The sequence below is a fragment of the Rhinoderma darwinii genome, chromosome 12, assembly GCF_050947455.1.
Source record: "Rhinoderma darwinii isolate aRhiDar2 chromosome 12, aRhiDar2.hap1, whole genome shotgun sequence".
Lineage (NCBI taxonomy): Eukaryota > Metazoa > Chordata > Amphibia > Anura > Rhinodermatidae > Rhinoderma > Rhinoderma darwinii.
The window spans coordinates 59,523,573-59,550,674 of NC_134698.1; the positions used below are offsets into that span (position 1 = coordinate 59,523,573).

General features: G+C 44.1%; 1 protein-coding gene across 3 annotated transcripts in view; it reads left to right on the forward strand.

The window, feature by feature from the left end:
- The window catches only part of RGS6 (regulator of G protein signaling 6), a 481,401-nt gene that overhangs the window by 423,310 nt on the left and 30,989 nt on the right, over positions 1-27,102 (forward strand). For 2 of the 3 annotated variants that reach the window (XM_075844496.1, XM_075844495.1), the window contains 6 exons: positions 2,467-2,565; positions 11,502-11,563; positions 15,324-15,434; positions 17,525-17,650; positions 24,782-24,968; positions 25,821-25,922. In XM_075844496.1, the coding sequence (XP_075700611.1) occupies positions 2,467-2,565; positions 11,502-11,563; positions 15,324-15,434; positions 17,525-17,650; positions 24,782-24,968; positions 25,821-25,922 (687 nt within the window). The remainder of the gene's footprint in view (positions 1-2,466; positions 2,566-11,501; positions 11,564-15,323; positions 15,435-17,524; positions 17,651-24,781; positions 24,969-25,820; positions 25,923-27,102) is intronic. The other variant, XM_075844497.1, reaches the window with a different exon arrangement.

The window sequence follows — 27,102 nt, forward strand, 5'->3', positions numbered from 1 at the left end:
GTTGATCAGTGGGTTTGTAATTATATTCATCATTAATTCGAGCAGAGTGGCAGTTTAAAGCATGGAAGAACATTGACCAGGGAGGCAGTAACAACTTGTACCTCATCACAAGTGATGCAGGGGGTGGATGTGTGAATCGATAAAACTGCACTCTAGCGAAGTTCTGTTAAGAGCCCCATTGATTGCAATGAGATTTTTCTTACGGCAAATGATATCAATTAGCCTATATTCTGCCTGTTTTTCTTTTTTTTTTCAGTTGAACAGAGTACATCATTTTTTTCTGGAATGACAAAGCTATCTGTTCTATTATATTTAAAATTAAAGTAAATGAAACACTGGATTGAAATAGAAACATCCATTATCCATATCTATCTTTTTTTTTTCTCGTTAATAAAACAAACCCAAAAATGCTCTTGTGAAAATAGCCGTACTATAATTTTTCAATTATTTTTTTTTATTTTTTTTTAAATGGGACATTTTCATGTAAATGATACGTCCACTAACTTGACAAGGTTATCCAAATTCAAGCAATAGCACTATGGAAACAGCCAGATCAGTGTAACATAACATTACTTATTGATATTCCCACAAAAACACACAACTTTCCAAATTACTTCTCCCTTTTGACTTTGAAAAGGACACAGTTGTAATGCAAACATGGCCATTCCTTTTTGTCCTAATAAAGTTACCTTAAAGGTATAATTACTATTCTACCATTAGGGTGTATTCACACAGTGTGGTTTTGTCGCATTTTTTGTTGCACAATTGAAAACTGCACTGCAAAACTGCATGTGTTTTTACATCAATTTGCTACATTTTTGCAGTTAATATGGAAATTGCGGTAAAAACACATGCATTTTTGCAGTGCATTTTTCAGCTATGTGGCAAAACTGCACAGTGTGAATACACCCTTAACATTTGAAGGGAGGTAAGAAAATACTACTCCAAGAAAAGGTAAACAGAATGAAACCTGTCCCTAGGCATTCTAATCATTCTAATGTTCCTTTTAAATACCTAAATGTGCAGTGGTCGGATAATGGATTTAAGTGGTTGCCTGGTTATTGTTATATTCCGTATGATGTCTTGTTAATACCCTTGCCCCTGCGGCAAAGCTGGCACTCTTCACTGGAGGACCATCAGTGTCTACTTAGGTTAAATCATCATGTGTGCTACATTAAAGGGTTGTCTGGGATTAGAAAAAAAGATCTGCTCTTTTTCAGAAACTACAACACTGTTGTCCATAGGTTAAGTCTGTTATGGGAGCTCAGCTCTTTACAAGTGAATTCAGCTGCAATATAACACACAGCCCAAAGACAAAAATGGCGCTGTTCATGGAAAAATAGCAGATCTTTTTTCCTAATCCATTTTCCTTTTAAATTTGCTTTGTATAGTTGGATTATTGGGTTTAATGTCTACGTGAATACTCATTAAAACATTAGGATATTTAAAGATATGCCTAAATAATGTATTGGTAAAGCCATTATTACCATTGATTACTAAACACTTAGAAAAAGTGTACGTGTTTAAGCATCAGATGCTCGTGAATATTGTGTATATTATAGAAAGATGAGCAAATTGTATTTAGTTAACGGAGCATTGATTAGTATTGAGAATTTGGCCCCCAAGCTGTGATCTTGAGGATTGCAGCTTTTATGAAGGTGTTTCTTTGCTTATGCATATTCTTATACTTATCCAGGACTGGATTTAAATTGAGGAATCCTGTAGGCATTTTGTAAGCCACCTTACACTGCACCCATGTACAGTATGGCTTTCAAATGTTTTGTCTGCTTTTATGTAATGAAGCCAGACATTGCTGTCCATTACTCCCAATATTTAGCACCTTTTGCAGACGTCCCTTTGTTTTTCTCTCTTGTTTCCTCCTCTTAAAAGGGTTTTGCAGTGGGAGATTATAGGGCAGACAAGATCATCTGCTGATCGTATATTTTTTTAAAAAGTTAAATATTATCGTTGTTGGCAGCACATCTTCCTGTGTAAACAGGGAGATGCGCTGCCGACGTGATGATAACTTATGGGAACGAGCGATCAGAGTAACGACCACTCGACCCCATCCATAGCTCCGTGTGACAGGAGCAAACGAGCGCTGATCAACGATGTCTCGTAGATCGGTGCTCGCTGTACCGGCAGATTATCAGCCGGTGTATTAGAGACTTTATTGGACTGAGTGTCTAATTAACATATATGTTGCCTATGGTCACAGGCCTTCTGGGTCTGTAGGTAAATGTGTGTGTGTATGTGTGACGAGATATTGTAAAGTATATAATAATACAATTTTAGAACCATCTTAACTTATTAAACAAGCATATATAAGCGCATACCCATAAGCAAAGACATTTTGCTTGCATTGACATGAAATAACAGTATATATTTTAGAATGTAATATATAATATTTTATGTCTTTGATCAGCCTGTCAAAATAATGTTTTTTTTCTATTATCCTTTATTCAGTCCGTATATGGTGTATCAGAGGACTCTCAGTCACAAAGCCCAGTGCACATGGCTTCCCACGTGATTAGGAAAACGACAAAAGATGACTTACGAAGACAGGTTGGTGCATCAGTAAAACAGATCTCTTTTAATAGATGAGGTCAGGTCTATTCCTCGCATACAATTATTTATTGTTAAACTAAATAAGTTGTTCTCACAACCGTACCATCAATGTTCCCTCTAAGTCTTGGCAGCAATTCCTGAGCGGAGCAGTTGGGGAGCAGGGCAAGTCTCCATCAATGGTGGGCGATCTGATGACCAAACGTAAAACACCCAGTAAATGCTAATATAGCGTACTGAATAAGGGAATAAGAAAACAAACTTTTAAATTAGTTTTAATTACTTTTTTAAATACTATAATATTACAAGTACACCAGTAAAATAGACCGTTATAAACACCAATTATGGGCATCGATGAAAGAATCACTCTCTTACACCACTGTCCCTGTAAATAGCACCACACAGACCCTCTGTTGATAGCGTCACACACAGCCTCTGTAGATAGAATCACATAAATCCCCCTGTAGACAGCATCCCACACAGCGATACCTATAGATAGAACCACACACAGCCCCCTGTAGATAGCGCGCCACACACAGCCCCCCTGTAGATAGTGCGCCACACACAGCCCTCCTGTAGATATTGCCACACACAGCCCTCCTGTAGATACTGCCACACACACAGCTCTCCCCCTCTTGTAAATAGTGCTACACAGCTTCGCATCTTGTATATTCGCCCCCCAAAAAAATATATTGTATTTACCTTGCCCCGTTCCCGCGACAGACGGAAAGCTTCACTGCCTTGCGGGCGGAACGCATGCACAGACCAGCGTGACGTAGTGACGTCATCATGCCGGCCTATGCAGGGAGTCTTCCCAGCGCCTTATAGGCTGCAGGCCAGATGTGGCCTGCAGCCTATAGTATTCATTTGTATCTCCTGAGGACGCAGATACAATTGAATGTGGCTGTCGCTAGCATCGGGGCTCCGGGGCAACTCCACTGCATCCACCGCACGTGACAATGCGCAGGCTTTAAAGTTTACTGAGCGGGGGGACCGTATAGGCAACACCTTATAGGGAACACTGCCTACAGTATCAATCTATACCAACCAAACATAGAACACTCTTCTGGCATTCTTGGACTATTTGACTGTGTAGACTAAGAGAGTCAACAGAGGCTGGGGGATTTAATGACCGCACTATTGTACTACTGGAGGCCTAGATAGGATAGAATAGCAACACCATAGACCATCAACACAGATAAAGCAAAAGTAAAGGGGGTTTTACACATGACTATTATCGGGCAGACGATCATTCATATAACGCTCGTTGCCGATAATTGCCCTGTGTAAACAAGGGAACGATCAGCAGATGAACGAGCAAACGCTCAATCACTTGCTGGTCGTATCGGTTTAAAAAAGTAAAAGATTATCGTTGTCGGCAGCACATCCTCCTGTGTAAACAGGGAGATGCGCTGCCGACCTGATGATAATGTATGAGGATGAGCGATCGGAGAAACAACTGCTCGTCCCTAGCCATAGCTCAGTGTGACAGGAGCAAGCGAGCACCGATTAACGCTGCATGGGCCGAAAAAGGTGTAAAATTGGCCTTAAGGCTCTATGGGTATGTGCACACGATAGCAGGCTTTTACGTCTGAAAAGACGGACTGTTTTCAGGAGAAAACAGCTGCCTCGTTTCAGACGTAAATGCTCCTCCTCACATTTTGCGAAGCTTCTCTGACAGCCATAAATTTTGAGCTGTGCTTCATTGAGTTCAATGAAGAATGGCTCAAATTACGTCTGAAAGAAGTGTCCTGCACTTCTTTTGACGAGGCTGTATTTTTACGCGTCGTCGTTTGACAGGTTGTCTGCACAGTACGTCGGCAAACCCATTCAAATGTCTGCACCTCCATAGAAATGACTTGCGCACCGGTCGCGCTGTGCGCATGCGTGGCCAGCGCTCCTTTCATTTTTATTGAACTGCGCAGACGCCGGAAGTCAGAGGTTTGTCATGGAGAACTTCGGGGGACTTTCGGTCCCCCGTTCTCCTTATCGCTGCCAGCGATCACACATGTATCCCCTATCCTGTGGATAGGGGATGCATGTCTTTTGTAGGCCGTTTTTTTTTGTGGGTGGGGCTATATGGGGGGTCTACAGGGGGGTCTGTATGGTCTGTATGGTGTTGTCTACAGGGGGGTCTGTATGGCGTTATCTACAGGGGGAGGGATGAATGGTATAATCTACAGGGGGGCTGTATGGCGTTATCTACAGGGGGTGTCTGTATGGCGTTATCTACAGGGGGCTGTATGGCATTATCTACAGGGGGACTCTGTATGGTGTTATCTACAGGGGAGACTCTGTATGGCGTTATCTACAGGGGGGGCTGTATGGCATTATCTACAGGGGGCTGTATGGCATTATCTACAGGGGGCCGTATGGCGTTATCTACAGGGGGGATTTGGGGCTGTAAGACGTTATCTACAGGGGGGCTGTAAGGCGTTATCTACAGGGGGCTGTGTATGGCGCTATCTACAGGGGGCCGCTGTGTGGTGGAATCTATAGGGAGGCACTATCTACAAGGGGGGTTGTGTGATACCTAGCGGAGCGGGGCCCCAGTCAAAAGTTTTCTATGGGGCCTAGTCTTTCCTAGTTACGCCCCTGCTCCCGACCATGTAATCAGTAAGTGGCCGAGAGGCAGCATGAGCACAAAAAGCTAGAACAGGGTTTAGGAGGCCCCATTCTAGAGATAGGTGCGTGTAGTGGCGGAAGGAGGTGAAGGGAACAAGTGAGCCCTAATCTACCCACCGCCCTGTCCCTGCCTACTTGCAACGACCCGCCCTAGGCGACGGGGTACAACTTGGCGGCGGTCCCTACGCTGACTAAGTGCAAGGGGATACAAACAGGGAACAAGCAAGGGAAGGGGCAGTAGCCTACGGAACACCGTGAGGGAACGGAGTGGTGAACGAGCAGTCAGGATCAGGATGTAATGAAGTATACAAACGCAGAGCACGGAGCAGGAAGCAAGCCGGGGGCAGAGCGAAGCAGGATAAGCGGGAACTGAAGCAAGGCTGAAGCACGGCAGAAGCAGGCTGGAGCAAGGCAGCAGTGGGGCCAGGAAACCAAGAAGAATCACAAGCAATGAGGAAGAGAAAACGGCAGGTATAAATGGACAGGGGGCGGAGCTAACTCCGACTGACCAGGCCGCGATAGGCTCTCCCACTCCTGAGCCTGCCACCCTGATTGGTGGGAGCCGGTGTCAGTCTAAGAGGTCTGGCCTCAGGTGTCGATTGATTAATCCTGGGAGTATCCACAGACGTAGTGCCTGGCAGATCCTTTACAGTACTCCCCCTTTTATGAGGGGCCACCGGACCCTTACTAAGAGGACCCGGTTTAGTGGGGAAGAGAAGGTGGAACCTCCTGACCAATACCCCAGCGTGTACATCTCGAGCAGGTACCCAAGTCCTCTCCTCCGGCCCGTATCCTCTCCAATGGACCAGGTACTGGAGGGAGCCCTGGATCATCCTACTGTCCACGATCTTGGCCACCTCGAATTCCACCCCCTCAGGGGTGAGAACGGGAACAGGAGGTTTCCTCGAGGGGGACCAGGACGGGGAGCAGCGTTTAAGGAGGGAGGCATGAAAGACGTCGTGTATGCGAAAGGATGGGGGCAGCTCCAGACGGAAGGATACAGGGTTGAGGACTTCAATGACCTTATAAGGCCCAATAAATCGGGGAGCAAACTTCCTGGACGGGACCTTAAGGCGCAAGTTCCTAGACGACAACCACAACAGATCCCCGACGATGAACCGGGGGTTAGCAGAACGTCTTCTATCAGCCTGAATCTTTTGTACGCTCTGGGACGCCTCTAGGTTCTTCTGAACCTGGGCCCAGACTGTGCACAGTTCCCGATGAACGTCCTCTACCTCGGGATTATTGGAACAACCAGGAGAAACGGAGGAGAACCGTGGATTAAACCCGAAATTACAGAAAAACGGGGAGACCCCTGACGAGTTACTGACCCGGTTATTCAGGGAAAATTCGGCGAGGGGAAGGAATGAGACCCAATCAAATTGACAGTCAGAGATGAAACACCTTAAATATTGTTCCAGGGATTGATTAGTCCTTTCCGTTTGGCCATTAGTTTCGGGATGGAAGGCGGAGGAGAAGGACAGATCAATCTCCAACTTTTTACAAAAAGCTCTCCAAAATAAGGAAACAAATTGTACCCCTCTGTCAGAAACGATATTGACTGGGGCCCCATGGAGACGCAGAATGTGTTTAACAAACAAAGAAGCTAACGTCTTGGCGTTAGGTAGTTTCTTAAGGGGCACAAAGTGGCACATCTTGCTGAAGCGGTCTACTACCACCCAGATGGAGGCAAATCGGTGATAAAATCCATGGAGATATGGGTCCAAGGTCTCTGGGGAATGGGCAAAGAACGTAGTAAGCCCGCAGGTCGGGACCTAGGGGTCTTGGACCTAGCACAAACCTCACAAGCGGCGACGTAAGCCCTAACGTCCTTAGGCAACCCAGGCCACCAATAGTTTCTGGTAATGAGGTGTTTGGTACCCAAGATGCCAGGATGACCAGATAGTGCGGAGTCATGGTTTTCCCTGAGTACCCTTAGCCGGTATTGCAGGGGGACAAACAGCTTGTCCCCAGGGAGGTTCCCGGGAGCTGAACCTTGATCAGCCGCAATGTCAGAGGCTAAATCAGAATCAGTGGCAGAAACGATTATACCAGGGGGTAAAATACAAGCAGGATCCTTCTCAGAAGGAGGATTGACCATGAAACTACGTGACAGTGCATCAGCCTTAATATTTTTGGACCCAGCCCTATAGGTAACCAAGAAGTTAAATCTGGTAAAGAATAGCGCCCATCGAGCTTGTCTAGGATTAAGCCTCCGGGCAGATTCTAGGAAAACCAGACTCTTGTGGTCAGTAAGGACCGTTACCTGGTGTCTGGCCCCCTCCAGGAAGTGACGCCACTCTTCAAAAGCCCATTTAATGGCTAAAAGTTCGCGGTTGCCAATATCATAGTTACTCTCCGTGGGCGAAAACTTCCTAGAGAAGTAAGCACAGGGGCGGAGATGGGTGAGGGAGCTGGTACCCTGGGACAAGACGGCCCCCACTCCCACCTCGGACGCATCAACCTCCACAATAAATGGCTCCCTTTGGTTGGGCTGAACCAGCACGAGGGCCGAGATAAAGCACTTCTTGAGGGTCTCAAAAGCCTGGACGGCCTCAGGAGGCCAGTGGAGGACATCAGCACCCTTGCGAGTGAGGTCCGTAAGAGGCTTAGCGACGACCGAGAAGTTGGCAATAAATCTCCTGTAATAGTTAGCGAACCCCCAAAAACACTGTAGCGCCTTCAGGGAGGCAGGTTGGACCCATTCCGCCACAGCCTGAACCTTGGCAGGGTCCATGCGGAATGCATGAGGAGTGAGGATTTGACCCAAAAATTGTATCTCCTGTACCCCAAACACACATTTTTCGGTTTTCGCAAACAGATTATTTTCCCGGAGGACCTGGAGGACCTTCCTGACATGCTCCACATGGGAGGACCAGTCCTTGGAAAACACCAGTATGTCATCAAGGTACACTACAAGAAAATTTCCCAGGTAATGTCTCAGAATTTCATTAATAAAATTCTGGAAGACAGCAGGGGCATTACACAACCAAAAGGGCATGACCAGGTATTCGAAATGACCTTCGGGCGTGTTGAAGGCAGTCTTCCACTCATCCCCCTCTTTGATGCGGATAAGGTTATACGCCCCCCGTAGATCGAACTTAGAGAACCATTGGGCCCCCTGAACCTGATTAAAAAGATCCGGAATCAAAGGAAGGGGATACTGGTTCCTTACTGTGACCTTATTCAAGTTCCGATAGTCAATGCACGGCCTAAGACCACCATCCTTCTTCCCCACGAAGAAGAAGCCAGCACCTACAGGAGAAGTCGAGGGGCGAATGAAACCCTTGGCCAGGCATTCTTGGATATACTCCCTCATGGCTTCACGTTCAGGACATGAAAGATTAAATATCCTACCCTTAGGAAGCTTAGCACCTGGTACCAAATCGATGGCGCAATCGTAATCTCTATGAGGGGGCAACACCTCGGAGGCCTCCTTAGAAAAAACATCAGCGAAGTCCTGAACAAACTCAGGTAGCGTGTTTACCTCCTCACGGGGAGAAATAGAGTTAACCGAAAGACATGACGTCAGGCATTCACTACCCCATTTGGTGAGATCCCCAGTATTCCAATCAAACGTGGGATTATGCAGCTGCAACCAGGGAAGACCTAATACCAGATCGGACGATAATCCCTGCATCACCAGTACAGAGCACTGCTCCAAATGCATGGAGCCAACAAGGAGTTCAAAAACAGGAGTATGCTGCGTAAAATAACCATTAGCAAGAGGAGTGGAGTCGATACCCACTACCGGGACAGGATAAGGCAAATCAATAAAAGGCATCTTTAGAGACATAGCAAATTCCACCGACATGATATTAGCAGATGAGCCAGAATCCACGAAGGCACTGCCAGTGGCAGACCGGCCAGCAAACGAGACCTGAAAGGGAAGCAAAATGTTATTGCGTTTCATATTAACGGGAAATACCTGTGCGCCCAAGTGACCTCCCCGATGATCACTTAGGCGCGGAAGTTTTCCGGCTGCTTATTCTTGCGCCTGGGACAGGTGTTCAGTTGATGCTTGTCATCCCCACAATAGAAGCAGAGACCATTCTTCCTGCGGAACTCTCTACGTTGTCGAGGGGACATGGAGGCCCCGAGTTGCATAGGTACCTCCGAGTCTTCCGTGGAAGAGCGAGGAGACGGCACCTCGGGGGGGATCGCAGGGAAGTCAGAGGGGAAAACACTGAATCGTTCAAGCTGACGTTCCCTGAGACGTCGGTCAAGTCGTACTGCTAGGGCCATAACCTGGTCTAGGGAGTCAGAAGAGGGGTAGCTAACAAGCAGATCCTTCAGGGCGTCAGATAATCCTAACCTAAACTGGCACCTTAGGGCCGGGTCGTTCCACCGAGAAGCTACGCACCACTTTCTAAAATCAGAACAGTATTCCTCAACAGGTCTCCTACCCTGACGTAAGGTCACCAGCTGACTCTCGGCTAAGGCAGTCCTGTCAGTCTCGTCGTAAATGAGTCCGAGGGCAGAGAAAAAACGATCAACGGAGGAAAGTTCAGGGGCGTCAGGAGCCAAGGAGAAGGCCCACTCTTGGGGCCCTTCCTGGAGTCGGGATATAATGATTCCCACCCGCTGGTTCTCGGAACCTGAGGAGTGAGGTTTTAGACGGAAGTAAAGTCTGCAACTCTCCCGAAAGGAGAGAAAAGTCTTACGGTCCCCTGAGAACCGGTCAGGTAACTTGAGGTCAGGTTCTAGAGGTGAGGTGAGGGGTACTACTATGGCAGCGTCAGACTGGTTGACCCTCTGAGCCAGGGCCTGGACCTGTAGGGAGAGGCCCTGCATCTGCTGGGTCAGGGTCTCAAGGGGGTCCATGATAGTGTCAGCGTAGGAGAAATGGTAGACTAGGTATGGGCTTGTGATTATGTAGTGGCGGAAGGAGGTGAAGGGAACAAGTGAGCCCTAATCTACCCACCGCCCTGTCCCTGCCTACTTGCAACGACCCGCCCTAGGCGACGGGGTACAACTTGGCGGCGGTCCCTACGCTGACTAAGTGCAAGGGGATACAAACAGGGAACAAGCAAGGGAAGGGGCAGTAGCCCACGGAACACCGTGAGGGAACGGAGTGGTGAACGAGCAGTCAGGATCAGAATGTAATGAAGTATACAAATGCAGAGCACGGAGCAGGAAGCAAGCCGGGGGCAGAGCGAAGCAGGATAAGCGGGAACTGAAGCAAGGCTGAAGCACGGCAGAAGCAGGCTGGAGCAAGGCAGCAGTGGGGCCAGGAAACCAAGAAGAATCACAAGCAATGAGGAAGAGAAAACGGCAGGTATAAATGGACAGGGGGCGGAGCTAACTCCGACTGACCAGGCCGCGATAGGCTCTCCCACTCCTGAGCCTGCCACCCTGATTGGTGGGAGCCGGTGTCAGTCTAAGAGGTCTGGCCTCAGGTGTCGATTGATTAATCCTGGGAGTATCCACAGACGTAGTGCCTGGCAGATCCTTTACAGTGCGGGTCCCAGAGGTGGGACCCGCATCTATCTGACATTTATGTCATATGTCATAAACGCTCTTCATGGGAAAACCCCTTTTAAGTTTTTAACACAGTATTTTATTTTTTTCTAATGCCACTAGAGGACTTGGACATGCGATCTATTGATCACTGGTACTTTGTGCTGCAATACTTATGCGTTGTCGTGAATTGTACTTTTAATGGTCTCCTATTAAGCCCTCACTTCAGTAGGCCCTCGGCTGCAATGACACGCATCAGCACCCTGCAATAATGTGGGGCGATGGGATGACAGAGGGGCCCCTCTGTCTAACAGCTTAGATGTCGCAGTCGCTATTGATCGCAGAATCTTAGCAGTTTAACGTTGGAGTGAGGTGTCAAATGTGATATACAGCTGTCACCCACAGCATACAGAGCAGCCTCAGTCCATGAGCACGCTTGATACCCCCCCCCCCCCCTCTATGACATACCGGTATGTCATGATGCTTGAAGGTGTTAAACTAAATATATGATGCATTCCCCTTAATATGCTTTTCCACTAGGGGGAAATAGGGTCTTGCTGCTTATGACTTATGCATTGAACTCAATAATAAAACAGTGTACCATAAGCTCCTCCTAGTAGCAGCTACAGACAGCCAACATTTTAGGATAAAAAATGTTTCGTTTCACTGCACAGAGAAGCAAACTAAAAAGTAAAAACATGAAAAAAAACTGTTAGGAGAATATAAAGGAAATAAGCAATATTTTATATTAGATTATATAGCTATGTTACCCAAAGCTGGAACTTTACTGATCATGTTTCATGTACATGCACTTTGAAAATGAACTAATGTGAGATTTCTTTTGTTTTTAGATAGATTTTCTGAATATTCAGATAGATCGACATTGTTTAAAAATGTCCAAAGTAGCTGACAGGTAAGTTTTTAAGTAGATCGTGTTTTTTTTTTTTCTTTTTTTACAAAAGTTAAATTACAACTCATTTAATTATTACAAAATAGGAAAACACAAAAGATACATGTTACTACCATTTAATAAAATGTTTTTACCTTCAGCACGTTGATGGGAAAATGTCAAATATTAAAGATATTCTTTATTACCAAGACAACATGTCTGCTTCAGCTCAGAGATCCGCTGTTATTGCAGACAACCATACATTTCTGTATGACGTGCTGCCATTCAAGTGAATGGTGGTTTATGTAATGCATGGACAGGCCCAATCCACCAGAGCAGGAGCCGCTGATACTCAGAGGATCTTTGCTCTGGCTCATAGAGCGGTCCTCTGTGGGGACCTTTCTATGAGCCACCTTTAGGTATTGTACTAGACACCATCGCCTCTGTTGCTTTGTCAGTTTAACATTACTTTATAATCATATCTACAATAATAATTAAAATACGGACCAAACCTAATATCAGAGGCGCAGCTGGGTTCTCCAGCACCCGGGTCAAAGATTCAGTTTGGCGCCCCCCCCCCCCCCAACCTCTTTCCCGACCTCTCCTTCCCCCTCGCCATGTTTGTTTTCTCTACCAATCGACGTGTCATTCCTTTTCCACATTTCTTTTTATGTAACTCGAGCATTAAAACATTTGTACATTTTAACAGTAAATATCTACACACAACACCAGAATAGTGCTCAGTACATAAATACAGCCCCAGAACCAAGCTCATTACATATATGCAGCACCAGCACAAATACAGCTCAATTTAGTGCAACCCCTGACGTATACGTTTGCACTAAATTGTTTCCAGCTCCCAGCATGGCCCGAACAATGGTAAGGATATGCTGGGAGTTGCTGTTTCACAAAAAATAAATCATATCATAATCATACCACCCATCAGCTCGCTGCAGATCATACAGTGACTACATTACTGATTAGAGGCAGAATAAACATTTACATTAAGTGACTCACCGGTGACGTCTCAGATTCTAGTACTTTTCCCCATCCGGTCCAGACCTCTATGATGACTTCTCCCGGTCACAGCCCATTTCTGCAGTTTGCCGCTCAGATGTCTTCAACTTCTCACTTTTCCAACATTTCTACACCTATAAACAAAGATAAAGTTCTCATTATACCACATACTACGCCCCTAAATATAATAGCGCCATACACTGCACCTCTAATTATGATAGCACCATACACCGTGTCCCAAACACACACACACTGTGCCCGCTGTAGATAGTGCCTGCCATAGAGCCCCCTGTAGATAGTGCCCCCCATAGAGCCCCCTGTAGATAGTGCCCCCCATAGAGCCCCCTGTAGATAGTGCCCCCATATAGCCCACCCCTGTATATAGTGTCCCACATATAGCTTCCCCTATAGTGCTCCACAGATAGCCCACTCCTGTATATAGCCCCCCTGTAGATATAGCCCACCCCTGTATATAGTTCTCCACAGATAGCCCACCCCTGTATATAGCCCCCCTGTAGATATAGCCCACCCCTTTATATAGTGCTCCACATATAGCCCACCCCAGTATATAGCCCCCCCATATATAAAGCCCCCACTGTAGATAAAGCCACCCCCATAGATAATGCCACACACTTTTTTTATTATGATAAAATAACAAACTTCAAATTAACCTTAATCCCGTCCCACGCCAACCCACGCCGTCCGGTAGCAATAGAGACATGCTCTCTTCTGCGCAGGTCTCCTGAGGTTGAATGCTTCCCTGTCAATCAGCGCCTTTCAACGACGCAAGCGCCGCAAAGTATCGCGCCACTTTACTCGTAGAAAGGTGCTGAATGGCCGGGCACGGAACGCACCCGGCCATTCATTGCTTCTAATTGTACCTGTGTCCTATAGACGCAGGTACAATTCTAGTGCAGGAGGGGGTGGCGCTGGTGCCCCCCTCTAAGTTGCGCCCGGGGCACATGTCCCGCCTGCCCCCCCCTAGCTACGCCCCTGCCTAATATTGTTACTAAATGAGCCACTCCGGATGTAGAATTTGGGTAGACAATATAACCATCTATTTTAGAAGCTAAAGCCAGCCATAGACTATTTTTGATGATTTGTTTGACCATCAGTGATTACTGACATTCTTTCATTCAACAGAACAATTGCTGACCTGGTAAAGTTTGGTAATTTTTTTTGCCAACAATCTGACATTCATTGAACAATTTGCCAATTGCTGGTCATTTGGATGCTATAATAAATCATGCTCTAGACATTTATTCTGCCTCTGAAATGGTAAAAAAGAACTTTATCTGACCATGTTTGTTGAAAATGCTTGTAGTGGTATCGAACAGAACTGCAATTGTAACTTTTATAGATCAGATGATCTTTTTTTTTTTTTCCATGAAATGTTCAATCTCTAACTTTTTATCCTCCCTTTTTTTTTCTTTCCTTCTTTGGTCCAAAATTATGTGTCGATTTATTAATATACAGTATCTTTATAGCAGTTGGAGTTTAGTTTCTCTGATGCACAACTCCATATCCTCAACATAGACATAGATTTCAAAGATAACATGTTGGCCACACCGCTGTGTTATTAAAGAGGATCTGTCACCACATTATAAGTGCCCTATCTTCTATATAATGTGATCGGCACTGTAATGTAGATTACGACCTATTTTAGATTTATGCTAATGACTTTCTTAATAGACAACTGGGCGTGTTTTTACTTTTTGACCAAGTGGGCGTTGTAAAGAAGTGTATGACGCTGACCAATCAGCGTCATACACTTCTCCCCATTCATGTAATCGGCACATAGTGATCCTGCGTCGTTCACTATGTGCAGTCACATACCCACACATTAACATTACTGAATTGTCTTGACAGTGAATAGACATCACCTCCAGCCAGGACGGGTTGTCTATTCACAATCCCGACACTTCGGTAACGTTTGTGTGGGACTTACAGCACAGCAAGCGTGATCTCGCTGTAAACTGTCATTTACAGCTAATTTTGGTGTTTTTAGTATTGGCGTCAGCGGTCTTCTTTTAAAGATGTAGGGCCAGACAATCTTACCATTGTGCTTGGAGCTGTGATCGTATCATACTCTGCTGCCCACTCGCTATGTATTATACACAATGGGGGGTATTTATTAACCTTTCTATGCCAGATGTCTGGCGTAGAAAAGTAATAAAAGGGCCCAAAAGACGTAATTTGCGGTGCAAATTGTGCTTTTTGGCCATTTTAATCTGCCTTTGCCACTTTTGTGGCAATGGACATGGCTTTGGAAAAGGGGACGGGGTCACAGAGGCCCCACAAATATATTATAATTCAGTCCGGGCAGCATCAGGACGTTGTATGTGACGCAGTACTGATCACGTTAAAGTGCTTCATCGCATATAAGGTCCTGACTCTGCTGGACGTCAGATCCTTGTATGGGCTGTGCTGCAATGATGAGGGGACCCGGAGGGGGAGAAGAGTGGTGAGGTATGTGTTGTTGTTTTCTTATTTTATGGCCGATGGTGGGGGGGGGTGGCGCACATCCCAGTTAATAAATGTGTTGCATCTTTTAAGGGGCATTCCCCTCTTACTAAATGTGTCACATGTTACGCCAAGTTTTCTTTCTATTAATACTGGCATATGAAACGCCAGTCTTATGTATAATGGCAATTTGAGGGTGGGTGACACATGACTCGTTTACTTAAAGCATGTTCGTAAGTCTATCCCACTTGATATTTGTATATAGTTTATTAGTTAGAAGTACATTTCTTTTTGTTTTGGACAGCTTTATTGCTTTTTCTGAACAATACACAGAGTATGATCCTTTCCTTACCACGCCTGATCCTTCCAATCCGTGGATAAGTGATGACGCAACTTTCTGGGATTTAGAAATCAGGTAAACATGATGGATGTGTTTTTTTTTAAGGTTATGTTAAAGTGTGCTGTTTAGATTCAGCACAAGTTCTGATATTATTAATGTTATTCTGTTATGCTGACCAGACAGTTTGTTTGGTTCACCCTCCCTCACCTCTTATGGGGGTAGTAAACCTCATGACTAATAGTCTGAATAGCCCTTTTTTTAAGTGTTGTACGTTCAGTTAATTTTTTAAACTGTGTATTAATGGATTCAATAAATCAGAAACTTGGTGGATAAATAAAGTTCCACTGTGTAAATTTATTGTAAGGCAATGTGCCCGCTATACGATCAAACTGATTTTTAAAGGGAGGTTTCAAAGTGTGTTAGCGCCCACAAGGGAGACCACAAAATGCCCCTAACTATACAGACTTTGCCAACGTTCTCCATAAGTTGCATCATACAATTTTACATGAGGTAGTTTGGGGCTCAGCGATCGTATTCCTATCATACTCATGGTGGTTTAGTGGTTAATACCGAATACTTCTGGTGGACTAAGGTGAAGAAATAGTATTAATATACATTATACATGGTGGTTATGGGTAAATATCTAATTTCCCTGGAGGTTTATCATGATTTAGGAGTTAGCATTTAACCATTTATTATAGAATATTATTATATTGTGTAGTTGGTGGTCTCGAGCAGGAAAGTGTACCTATAATTTTAAGTTTATTTAATAAAATAGTATAGCGAGAGAGAATATGTCCCCTCCCCTGATTCTTTTCACACATCTATAGTGTAAAATTCTGCGTCTCTGCAGCTGCTGTATGGGGATTTTTACAGTTCTTATCGTACTCAATAATAAATTCATATGCATCCCCCTAGCAGTAGCAGAAAGAGTTTAGTTCTTTTAACCACCCCCCTCCCCTCAATAATCAATACTTCTTTACACTTTTATCTGCAAATCTTCCTGAGGGAGGGATAAATTTATTACTAAAATATTTACTATCCTGTATATTATATAGTTTCTGTATGGAATCAAATGATCACATTTTAATTGAATACTTAACCAACAAAATGTTGCTGGAAGGTTTGTGCAGATAATACTCTGTATATACTTCACACTCTGTATATCCAGATGAGGCCTCATGCACACGACCGTATTTTTTCCCACCCGTAAATACTGGCGTAAATACGGGTCCGGTGTCACACGTATTCCACCCGTTTTGCACCAGTATTTACGAACCCGTGCCCGTAAATATGGGTCCGGTGTCACCCGTTTTCCACCCGTATTTACGGGCACGTTTTTGGCGGCAAAATAGCACTGCACTAATCGGCAGCCCCTTCTCTCTATCAGTGCAGGATAGAGAGAAGGGACAGCCTTTTCTGTAATAAAAGTTAAAGAAATTCATACTTACCCGGCCGTTGTCTTGGTGACGCGTCCCTCTCTTCACATCCAGCCCGACATCCCTGGATGACGCGGCAGTCCATGTGACCGCTGCAGCCTGTGATTGACCTGTGATTGGCTGCAGCGGTCACATGGCCTGAAACGTCATCCAGGACGTCGGGCCGGATGTCGAGAGGGACGCGTCACCAAGGCAACGGGCGGGAGACCGGACTGGTGGAAGCAGGAAGTTGTCGGTAAGTATGAAAGTCTTTTATTTTTATTTTTTACAGGTTTATACTGATTGGTAGTCACTGTCCAGGGTGCTGAAAGAGTTACTGCCGATCAGTTAACTCTTTCAGCTCCCTGGACAGTGACTATTTACTGACGTCGCTTAGCAACGCTGCCGTAATGACGGGTGCACACATGTAGCCACCCGTCATTACGAGAGCTCCATAGACTTCTATGGACTGTCCGTGCCATTATTACGGCCTGAAATAGGACATGTTCTATCTTTTTCAACGGCACGGGCACCTTCCCGTGAGAAAACGGGAAGGTACCCGTCGCCAATAGAAGTCTATGAGCCCGTTATTACGGGTCGTAATTACGACCCGTAATAACGGGAGTTTTTACGGTCGTGTGCATGAGGCCTCAAGGTCTCAATAAAATTTCCATCTCTGAAATAGGGATTAACAAAAATATAATTTTTTTTTTACTACAATCGATGTTCTCTTTCTTGTCCTTAAAGCAAAGAACCAACTCAACAACGTGTAAAGAGATGGGGTTTCTCCCTGGGTGAAATACTGAAAGACCCAGTAGGACGAGAGCAGTTCCTCCGCTTTTTGGAGTCCGAGTTCAGTTCTGAAAACCTCAGGTTAGTGAATTAAGGTTAAAGGTGCTTTATAGTTCAGTCCACATTTCATCACTCACTCGCATATTGTTGGATATTTAGTGGAAGGAAGAAGTAGTGCAGTAAAATATTTTAATAGGGGTAACCCAAAGCCTTATGTATTATACCTTTTGTTATAAAGGATATTAAAACTTACCATAGATGATCAGTTTACTAAATAAATGAGATCTACACAAGCTCCCCACTATACATGTTAACAGAATGTCTTAGTTGTTCAGCCATAGTGATATTTTATCTTTAAAGATATTCAAAAAGGGGTTTCTCATTTTTAATATACAATAAAGAGCCTTTCATAAATTTCTGCTGGCAAGATTCCTTTAAATGACTGTTTATTACATCATTTCAGTCAGAATTCAGTATGTCTATGTATTGTGCTGGCTCCATTGTATACAGAAATTCCCAAAAAGGACATCTTACTGAAATTACAGTACCGCACTTAAATTATTATTTCCAACTATCACATTTATGGCATATCCACAGGATATGCCATAAATGTGTGATAGGTGTGGGTGTCAGGTCCGTATTTCACACCGAATAACCACCTCTGTAAATTGAAAGCTGAAGGCATGCCTGGAGAGAAGTACACCACACAAATGTCTGAGGTACAGCTTCAATGTCAGCCAGGAGGAACTGAACTTTATTCAGAACAAAGAAACACACACAGAGAAGACACATGCCCCTCCCTATAAGTTTTCCTATACATTCTTCTGCACACTCCTCTTTGCATTCCAGGGGGCGGTGTCTTCCATAGGTGTGTCCGACATGAACAAAGAACTTGTTATATATATCAGTATATTACACAAAGAACTGAAATGTATATACATATGTGTGAGGATAATATTTTTCAGACAATATACATAGTAATGATCCCTGACAGTCCCCCCTAAAAATATTATTTTATCCCTGAGTCTTGCCTAGCAACCTACCACTGACCACTCGAACCAGGCGGGTAGGGGTTTTGGATTTCTTCACCAGCTTGAGACGAGCTACTCCTGATGAGTAACCCCCCTATGTACCTGGACTTCCAAGGTGTCGGAGTGGTCCTAACTTTCCCTATTCTCCTCTGGATACAGGATGGTTGTCTTGATATAATCTACAAACCGTTGCTGGTTGTAATATATATATATATATAATTAATCCGGTCTACATTTTATTAATGGTAACAACTGTCGCACTGTCACTTACTGTCCTGATGGGACTCTTACCCCTGCAAATATGACAGGTCATGGGCAGCACAGTGACCTTCACCTCACACCTTCACATAAAACTCCTCAGATTGTAATTTGCAGCACCGTGGCATATTTACACACATTATAATTATAAACCTCAGACATTATAAACAATAGGGCCTCAGCTAATAACATAATGCTAACACCAATCTCATGCTATCACCCTCAGGTCTCGGGTCCCATCAGTTCATTGCCAGTCCTGTACACCATCGTCTTCTTCTTCTCCTGTCTTCTGCTCTTCACTGACTGTCACCCTCAGGGTAACCCACACAATTGTGGAGTCAGACTACGTTGGTGTCCAGTGGGGGAGTTATTATTACCCCCTCCTGGTCACTTACTTATCAAAACACTTGACCCTGCTGACGGATTCACTCAGGTCTTTGGTCTTTACTTTGCTGATGTCCTCAGGACTTGGTTTGGTCCTTCTCATCTGTCCGACACCGTCTCCTTTAGTTTACGTCATCAGGCTGTACATAGCACCTCATGTTGTGAGCCTGGGGTGAGATCCCACGTAGGCGGATTAGTGGAGTTGTATTGTGACTATCAAACCCTCCGCATCTGTACTCTTCCTCTGGCAAGTTACTTGTCTGGGCGGCCGCTTAGAATTGTGACACTGCCGTCAGTTCATGATAAACGCGTTGTACTGGCTCAGGCTGTGCCTGCCGCATCTCAGTGATGAAGTTCATCGTGTTAAAAGTCTTTTAGTTCATATTTACTGGCACTTGCTGGGGACCCCCAACTCTTGTCAATTGTTAAAATAAATACTAATCTGGTGATAACATCATCCACATACACTATAAACGTTGTTCTAAGTACATACAATAATGTCAGGCCCCTAAATGACATCAAAAACCTTTATATAAGGAAAAACTTCTCTGTTACAATGGACAGGGCACCTAGAAGATGTGTAACTTATTGGGTACATTTCATTTGGACTTGGTGATACCCTTTCAGCAGGATTTGTACCTTGATCTCAGCTGATTGCCTGGAACATCTCCACCTCACAGAAAGATACACAGATTCCACATGTTTATCTGACAAGCGTCTTAAACCTATTTTTCTTACTCTAATCTGGTTCGTTCTACCTGGGAAGGCCTCTCAAGGTCGGTTCTCTTCGTGGGAGGCGGGTATGATAAGGTTGGCACCGGTCTGCCAGGACTGTTCTGTAGGCAAATCAAACAGCTCTAACAGAATTTAGCAGCGACAGCTGTAAAACCTGGGACATACCAATTAGATCTTACCAAATCGATCCTTGCAGTCTTGGGACATATGTGAGGTCATACACCATCAATGCAAAAGCCATCAAGAGTGCCTTGGGTGGTACCGGTTTACCTTCCTTTATCCATCCACATTCTGTCAGAATCTGGTTCTCACGCCTTCCGCTCCCAGTTGGACTCTTCCTGTGGAGAACAAGCTTTTTCATTGTATAAACATTAATTGATCTTAATCAAATAATTAATTTGAAGAAAAACATTAACAAATAGCATCTTTACATCAAACGTTCACACTGGTCAGTAACTAAAACGTACAAATTGATTCTTCTTCTTTATATACATATCTATACATACACATATACACTGCACAGAATTCTCTGCTCTAAAATTTCCCTTTCACAACAAAAATAAAAAATAAACAAATAAAAATGTTTTCTAATGGGAATATTCCACTTCTGTACCTTTTATCTGACGCATGACTCTAATAGTCCAATGCTAAGGCTGGTCCAGAACTTTACATAAAACTTAACCTCAGTATTTAATATTCCCACAACCCTTCTTAAATACAGTTATTAAACAAACTAACCTTGGGACAATGTCTAGAGAACTGCTGACATCTTATCATTGTACAAACACCAGTTCAATACTTGGGATAACATTGTTGCCCCCGTCACTTACACACAAGGTCTGCAGTGGGAAAAATACAGGCCGGGCTTCAGGCCCCCCCTGAGAACAGGTCTACACACATGAGCACTTTGTCATACACTTCTACCTCGGGTAGTTGTATGTTCTGCAGTCGCTGGGACGGGTAATCTGGCGGGGCTTCACTTTTCACAGGTACCTTTGCTGTTTTACCTATGTCATGCCGTGCGCACATCACGCCGGCTGCTACAAACCTAGTGGTGGCATTATTGTATCCAGGGACAAGCCAATTTACTGATACCTGGCCGCACATACCCTTGTTGTCAGTTCTGTCTTCTCTCCCTCTCTCAATCCATAAAGACTCGTGTGAGTGACGTCACCTCTGCCTCCTGTGTAACTTTGCTGGAGGGGGATGGTCTCTTACACATTTTTAGATCTCCTGAAACCAAATTAATTAACTCAAAACAAACCAAAATTGTACCTGATCAGTCCCTTCACCATTCCCCCCTTTGTGGACTCTGCGAAAGTAATGTAGCAGAGTTCAAAACTACATCTCAACATAACAAAGTCTGGCACTCTATCTGTGCGGCACTAGTTTAACCCCCTGTAATGTGCAACAGCCTGAAACAAAAATGACTTTTTCCTGACGAAAATACATTTGATCTTTACAATGACATAACTCATGTGTGAAATCAAAAACAAAACAATTGTAGTTAGTTATTCAATAAAACAAAAAATATTATCTCTGATAACATTAATTACTGCAAACCAATAAACTGTATATATAAATAGGGAACGGTGGGGCACATACATTTTCAAAACCCCGTGTCTCACAGTATCTAAAGTTTAATACATCTGAATTAACATCAAAACACATGAAATCTGATCACATCAGAACACATAAATATCGTAACTTTTATAAACAACAGCGCATGCGCAAAAGAGAAGAAATGTATTTAGGTTTGTACACATTACTGATATATATATATATATATCTCAGCAGTGCATATTGAAATCCCTTTGTCTCATCAGCCCTGCAGACTGCACCCAGTCAGCCCCCCCTGCTCCTCCTCCCAAACACAGCACACTACAGGGGAGAGGGAGGGGGGTCACACACTCATTTCTCACAACTTCTAGTCTCACAATCTTAACACTTTCAATGCCGGCAAAACAACATACGTAACTGCAATCATTTATCACACCATTGTATAGGAATTATCTACGTATCAAACACATCTTTAACAGTACAATCTGTCAGCCACCATCTCTATATTATGATGACGTGTTGTTTCATCAGTGAACTAGACTGGAACTTCTGTAAATAGAAAAAACACTACAAATGACAAAATTAACAAGGTGATTATTTCATACTGATTTGGTTGGGCCGGGCGTGGCCACATCAGGGGCAGGGGGGGGCAGCCTCTCCCATTGGAAACACAGTGCGCAGCTGTGAAGGGGGGTGGTTTCCCACCAACAATGAGGACACACTCAACATGAGGTACGGAAGCCATTACCGGGCGTCGGCTGGTCCTGTTTTCTAATACATACAATACCTTTCTTATTCCTAACTTCCTCTTCTCTTCGCTTCATTAAATCATATGCCTAACAGTCTATATTATACACGTAATTTATATAACAATTTTCGGTCAACGACTCCCTTGTCTGGCCACTATATTACTTACAATTTAATACACGACTTAAAGAGGCTCTGTCACCAGATTTTGCAACCCCTATCTGCTATTGCAGCAGATAGGCGCTGCAATGTAGATTACAGTAACGTTTTTATTTTTAAAAAACGAGCATTTTTGGCCAAGTTATGACCATTTTCGTATTTATGCAAATGAGGCTTGCAAAAGTACAACTGGGCGTGTTGAAAAGTAAAAGTACAACTGGGCGTGTATTATGTGCATACATCGGGGCGTGTTTACTACTTTTACTAGCTGGGCATTCTGATGAGAAGTATCATCCACTTCTCTTCAGAACGCCCAGCTTCTGGCAGTGCAGATCTGTGACGTCACTCACAGGTCCTGCATCGTGTCGGCACCAGAGGCTACAGTTGATTCTGCAGCAGCATCAGCGTTTGCAGGTAAGTAGCTACATCGACTTACCTGCAAACGCCGATGCTGCTGCAGAATCATCTGTAGCCTCTGGTGCCGACACGATGCAGGACCTGTGAGTGACGTCACAGATCTGCACTGCCAGAAGCTGGGCGTTCTGAAGAGAAGTGGATGATTCTTCTCTTCAGAACGCCCAGCTATTAAAAGTAGTAAACACGTCCCGATGTACGCACATAATACACGCCCAGTTGTACTTTTACTTTTCAACACGCCCAGTTGTACTTTTGCAAGCCTCATTTGCATAAATACGAAAATGGTCATAACTTGGCCAAAAATGCTCGTTTTTTAAAAATAAAAACGTTACTGTAATCTACATTGCAGCGCCTATCTGCTGCAGTAGCAGATAGGGGCTGCAAAATCTGGTGACAGAGCCTCTTTAACAGTTTTTTTTCCTCAGTTTATACACCCCGCATATGCCTTATCACACGACTTATCAGTGTTTTTTCATTATCTCACGTCTTATCGCACGTCTTATCAGTGCATTTCACCCCGCGTGCCCGCGTCTCAAGTCTTATCACACATGTACTTATGCCCGCGTGCCTATCCACGACTTATCACACATGTACTTATGCCCGCGTGCCCCTGTATAAGACAGGTTATAATACTATCCACGACTTATCACACATGTATATATTGTGCCCGCGTATTTTCTATCTAGTCCCTAATTACCCAGAGGACGGTTAGTCGGGCGCGACTAAGGTCTCACAGGTTTTTTACCTCACAGCGGAAAATATCACCTCTGTCGCCTGAGATAGTCCAGGAAATCAACAAAAGGGTTCTACAGATCGCCACAAGACTGTCCACTAACACAGATAAGACGAACATTTATAAAATCAATTCGCTTACCGTGTTATTGTGGAGGTGATCAAATTCCTTCAGTGGGCAACTTTGAGTTATCTGTTTCACCCTGTGATTGTCGATTGTCCGGATTTTGATATTTCCTCGAGTGAGGTCCCATCTGGGGTGCCAAATGTCAGGTCCGTATTTCACACCGAATAACCACCTCTGTAAATTGAAAGCTGAAGGCATGCCTGGAGAGAAGTACACCACACAAATGTCTGAGGTACAGCTTCAATGTCAGCCAGGAGGAACTGAACTTTATTCAGAACAAAGAAACACACACAGAGAAGACACATGCCCCTCCCTATAAGTTTTCCTATACATTCCTCTGCACACTCCTCTTTGCATTCCAGGGGGCGGTGTCTTCCATAGGTGTGTCCGACATGAACAAAGAACTTGTTATATATATCAGTATATTACACAAAGAACTGAAATGTATATACATATGTGTGAGGATAATATTTTTCAGACAATATACATAGTAATGATCCCTGACATGGGCACCACCTCTGGGACCCACACCTATGTGAAAAATGAGGGTTCCCTCACTACTTTCCTGCCTGGTGAGATGGCCACCTTATGGAAACAGCCAAGTAAGCGAGCTTGGTTGCGTCGGCAACTTTCATTGAAATGAATGGAGAGAGACGCGCACATGCGCAGCCACATCTACATTCATTGTGTGCCTGTATACGGTGGCCACCTCACCAGGTGGGAAGGGGATCAGGGGACCTCCGTTCTCCACATAGACGTGGGTCAGAGGTGGAGTGGAGGAGGAATTGCTCTGCTGTTAGTCCTGTGTTAGACCTCCAATAATATGTTTACTTTTGTGCTGTATAGCTGCTGTTGTTGAACAGCGTGTAACCTGTTACAGAGTCTCCTCACACAGGCTCCTTCAGCTAGGCAAAGATCACATACACCAAATATGCAGTTTATGTACCATAATGGACAAATCATCTATAAACACACATCCCTTTCCACTAGATGGCAGTATTGTCTCTCCGTCATACTAGCACAACTTTAGGTCTGAATTTTTTTTATTTATGTGTGTTAAAGGTTTTGGCTGGTTGTCCAAGATGTAAAGAAGCAACCTTTGCAGGAAGTACCGAAAAGGGTAGAGGAAATATGGCAAGAGTTTCTAGCCCCCGGGGCTCCAAGTGCCATCAATTTAGACTCCCACAGCTTTGAGAAGACCAGCCAAAATGTTAAAGATCCTGGGAGGTACACATTCGAAGATGCACAGGTATGAGATGACCTTAAGGAGCTTTCAAAATTAATGATTAAATGATGAATATTTATTGCAGAAAGGGGACGCGGGTTTTAACATTTAACTATTGAATAAGATTAGTAGGTTTCATAATTTGGAAATACAGTACATTCTCTGTTTCTTTGTTGTCTGTGTGCATGTTATGAGAAATAATAATACCCATCTTGAACTGAACTGTACATCAGATCTACAACACAAGTAACAGAAGTAGAAGCTTAAATATACTAAAGAAACTACTACCCCAGTGCACACAGAAGACTCTCGCAGTAGACATCGCAAGCCCCCTCCCACTTCCCCAGTAGTCACAACAGCCCCTCCCACTTCCCCAGTAGTCACAACAGCCCCTCCCACTTCCCCAGTAGTCACAACAGCCCCTCCCACTTCCCCAGTAGTCACAACAGCCCCTCCCACTTCCCCAGTAGTCCCTCAAAAGCCTTTTCTCCACTAGCCACAGCAGGCCCCTCGTTTACCCGATATTGACTGCAGACCCCTCTCACTCTTCCAATAGTCAGGTGGATAAAGCAGGCCCCCCCCCCTTCCACTAGTAATTGAAGCAGGGCCACCTCCTTCCCTTTAGCGGGCAAACACAGAAATACTGAATCCTTCTCAATGAAACAATCTAGCTCCATTCTTTCAGCATTTGGTGAAAGTACCTGGCCGTTTGCATGGCCCCAAATCTGGTTGCAAGTACCGACTTTTTCTCTACCCTGTATTTAGACCAGCCCTAGGTTATAGTCAGCGATCAATATTACCATAACGTCATCTAAACAAAACAGCAGAGGGCGCATTTTTTGTGGGTTTAACCTGAACATCTGTATTGTATTGCAGGAACACATCTACAAACTCATGAAGAGTGATAGTTATGCACGGTTCTTGCGTTCCAATGCCTACCAGGATTTACTGATGATGAAAAAGAAGGTAGAGTGTGGGGTAAACATGCTTGCATCCACTGCACATTACTGATTCTGGCCTGCTGCTTGCTACTAGTGTGGAAATGAGAACCGTGTTTCCATGTCTGTACTCATCTTCTTTGCACGAGGACTAAATGTCATCTCCTTCCCAGCTACTTAACATAATCCAGTTAAATGCTCTATGGCAAAGGCTACTATAATATAAAGTTGGTGCAGTTTGGTATAATTTGTAAAGTTTGACCAAGGCTTTGCTCCAAGTTCGAACAGATATGACATTGGAAAATTTTCATTTTGCCACGCACCATTATAGCCCTTTGAAAGAAAGATGCCTTTAAAAAGCATCTATACTAAATAGTTTTGCCCTTTTTGAAAGAAAACGGACATCAAAGTGTATTGTAAATTTAGGCTACACTTAATAAATTATACAGCAGACTAACTTCAGTGAGTGAGTATATTTCCTGCCTCTCTTCCTGCTGTATGCTGAGCAATATCTTCCCAGCTATCCATATTTGACACAAAAATCGTTTCTCTACAGCACCTAAGGAATCCTTGTACTGGATACAGATGCCTAGGAGGCAGATTATGAGCTCCGTTAAAATTTTACTCAGCGTGTAGTTGTAGGACGGGGGAGGGGATTTCAGTGTTATATCATATTGGTAAATTCCACGCTTAAAATGATAAGAAATTTTGTAAATAATTTAAAATTAAAAGGGTATTATGGTTTCCGCAAATAAAGCTTATCCATTGTATAATGAAAAGTTATAATATTTTCCAATAAACCACCTGTATCCGTGCCTCATGTTTTTTTAAGATCTCTGCTTTCAGTCACTTAATAGGAAGCTTTATTGTTTACCCTGTCGTGGTCATGGTGCTAATCACACAAGTGCGCAGCTTGCTACAGTTACAGTAAATTTATCAGAACTGTCTTGTAATGACCCGTACACCTGTGTGCCCATCACGTGGCAAAGACACGTTTGTATACCCTGGAAGCAAATAATGAAGCCTATTGAATGACTGCAAAGCAAAGAACTTGACAATTTGTAAAGATCTAGAAAGTGAGTAAGCTTTATTTGCTGAAACCATAATCCCCATTCAAATCCCAGCGTAATAGAAGCTCCTAAAATCCTGCTCATTCTCTAGGACGACCGTACAAAACATCAATGTCTGTGTTAATGGTCAGTTGTTCTTGAATTTTCTGG